The following is a 1,661-nucleotide window of genomic DNA, read 5'->3' as shown; positions in this document are numbered from 1 at the left end:
GCTGAACTGTCTCCAACCTCGGCTGACGAGCAACATGTATGGATTTTACATGTTGACGGGTCCTTCAACTCTAAGGGTGGTGGTGTAGGTATTATTTTAGAAGGACCGAATCAGGTCACTTTGGAGCAATCTCTCAAGTTTGGCTTCAAAGTGATAAACAACCAAGCTAAATATGAAGCGCTTCTCGTATGGCTAAGGTTGGCTCATGACCTCGGAGCGCGGAGAGTGAGTTATAACAGCGACTCAAAGCTCATGGTGGAGCTGCTCAGCAGGGCATACTAGACCAAGGACACCCTTCTGCAAAGGTACTTCCATATGGCATCCCAGGAGATCTCGTCCTTCGACGAGTTCACCATACATCATGTACCACGAGAGCAAAATGCCAGAGCCGATCTCCTGTCGAAGCTCGTCAGTACCAAATGCCCAGGGCAACATCAAACCATCATCCAGGAGACCTTGCATTCACCCAGCTTAGACGACAAGGTCGTCAACACCAGTGACAACAGAGACCAAGGATGGATGACAGGTATTTGGAATTACTTAAAGAAGGGAATTTTGCCCGAGAATAAAGATGAAGCTCGGAAGATGAGGGTACAGTCGGCTAAGTTCATCATTGTCAGAGATGAACTGTTCAAACGCAGCATCTCCACTCCATTGCTCAAATGCTTGACAGAGCCTCAAGCCACTTATGTCATCAAGGAGATCCATCGAGGGATATGTGGTATGCACTCTAGAGCATGCTCAATGGCGACCAGGGTACTCTGAGCTGGATATTACTGGCCCACATTGAAGTCAGACTACCAAGCCTACGTACAAAGGTGCAAGGAATGCTAGCAGTTCAGCAATACACATCGGTAATCGCCCGAAACTCTCTACCAGATGATGTCGTCATGGCCTTTCGCCTAGTGGGGAATGGACATTCTCGAACCATTTCCCCCGCAAAAGGGTCAGCTCAAATTCCTTTTAGTGGCAATCGACTACTTCACCAAGTGGATCGAGACATGCCCACTTGCCAAGATTACCACCGAGAACGTACAGAAGTTCACCTGGAAGAGCATCATATGTAAGTTTGGCATCCATCATTCCCTTGTTACCGATAACGGCAGGCAGTTCATCGCTTAAAGCTTCGAGGACTTCCTCCGTGAGCTCGGTGTCAAACACCTCCCGACCTCGGTAGAGCATCCCCAAACCAATCGTCAGGCCGAAGTCACGAACAAAGTGATACTCCGAGAAGTCAAGAAACAGCTGGGAAGCGCCAAAGGACAATGGGCCGACGAGCTGCCCAACATCCTCTGGGCGTACCATTGCACCCCCCAATCAACGATGCATGAAACGCCTTATAGGCTAACCTATGGAGCTGATGCCATGATCCTAGTGGAAGTTGGAGAGACGTCTCATCGACGCTAGGTTTTTGACAGTGAGTAAAACGATCAAGAGATGGTGGCCAACCTCGACCTGATTGATGAGCTCAGAGAAGAAGCTCGGATCCATGAAGAAGCTTTTAAGCTCCGAGCCTCCAGAAGGTACAACACACGAGTCCGACCTCGCTCCTTCAGGGTTGGCGACTTGGTGTGGCGACTTTTGGAAGACGCCCGCAGAGATTCGTCAGAAGGGAAGCTCGCGCCTAATTGGGATGACCCATTCCGAGTCACAGAAAACTT

General features: G+C 49.6%; 1 protein-coding gene across 1 annotated transcript; it reads left to right on the top strand.

The window, feature by feature from the left end:
* Positions 1 to 315: 315 nt before the first annotated feature.
* LOC145957506 (uncharacterized) lies at positions 316 to 765 on the top strand. The gene has a single exon (XM_083073772.1). The coding sequence runs from the start codon at positions 316 to 318 to the stop codon at positions 763 to 765; it is 450 nt and encodes a 149-aa protein (XP_082929898.1).
* Positions 766 to 1,661: the final 896 nt, after the last annotated feature.

This window comes from Cajanus cajan, chromosome 4 (assembly GCF_000230855.2).
Source record: "Cajanus cajan strain Asha chromosome 4, NIPB_CcT2T_4, whole genome shotgun sequence".
NCBI classification, from domain to species: Eukaryota; Viridiplantae; Streptophyta; class Magnoliopsida; order Fabales; family Fabaceae; genus Cajanus; species Cajanus cajan.
Note: the sequence above shows the minus strand (reverse complement) of the source record. Positions and strands in the feature narration are given on the sequence as shown.

Coding starts and splice junctions, on each gene's coding strand:
- LOC145957506 (XM_083073772.1), top strand. CDS start 316: ATGGCATCCCAGGAGATCTCGTCCTTCGACGAGTTCACCATACATCAT.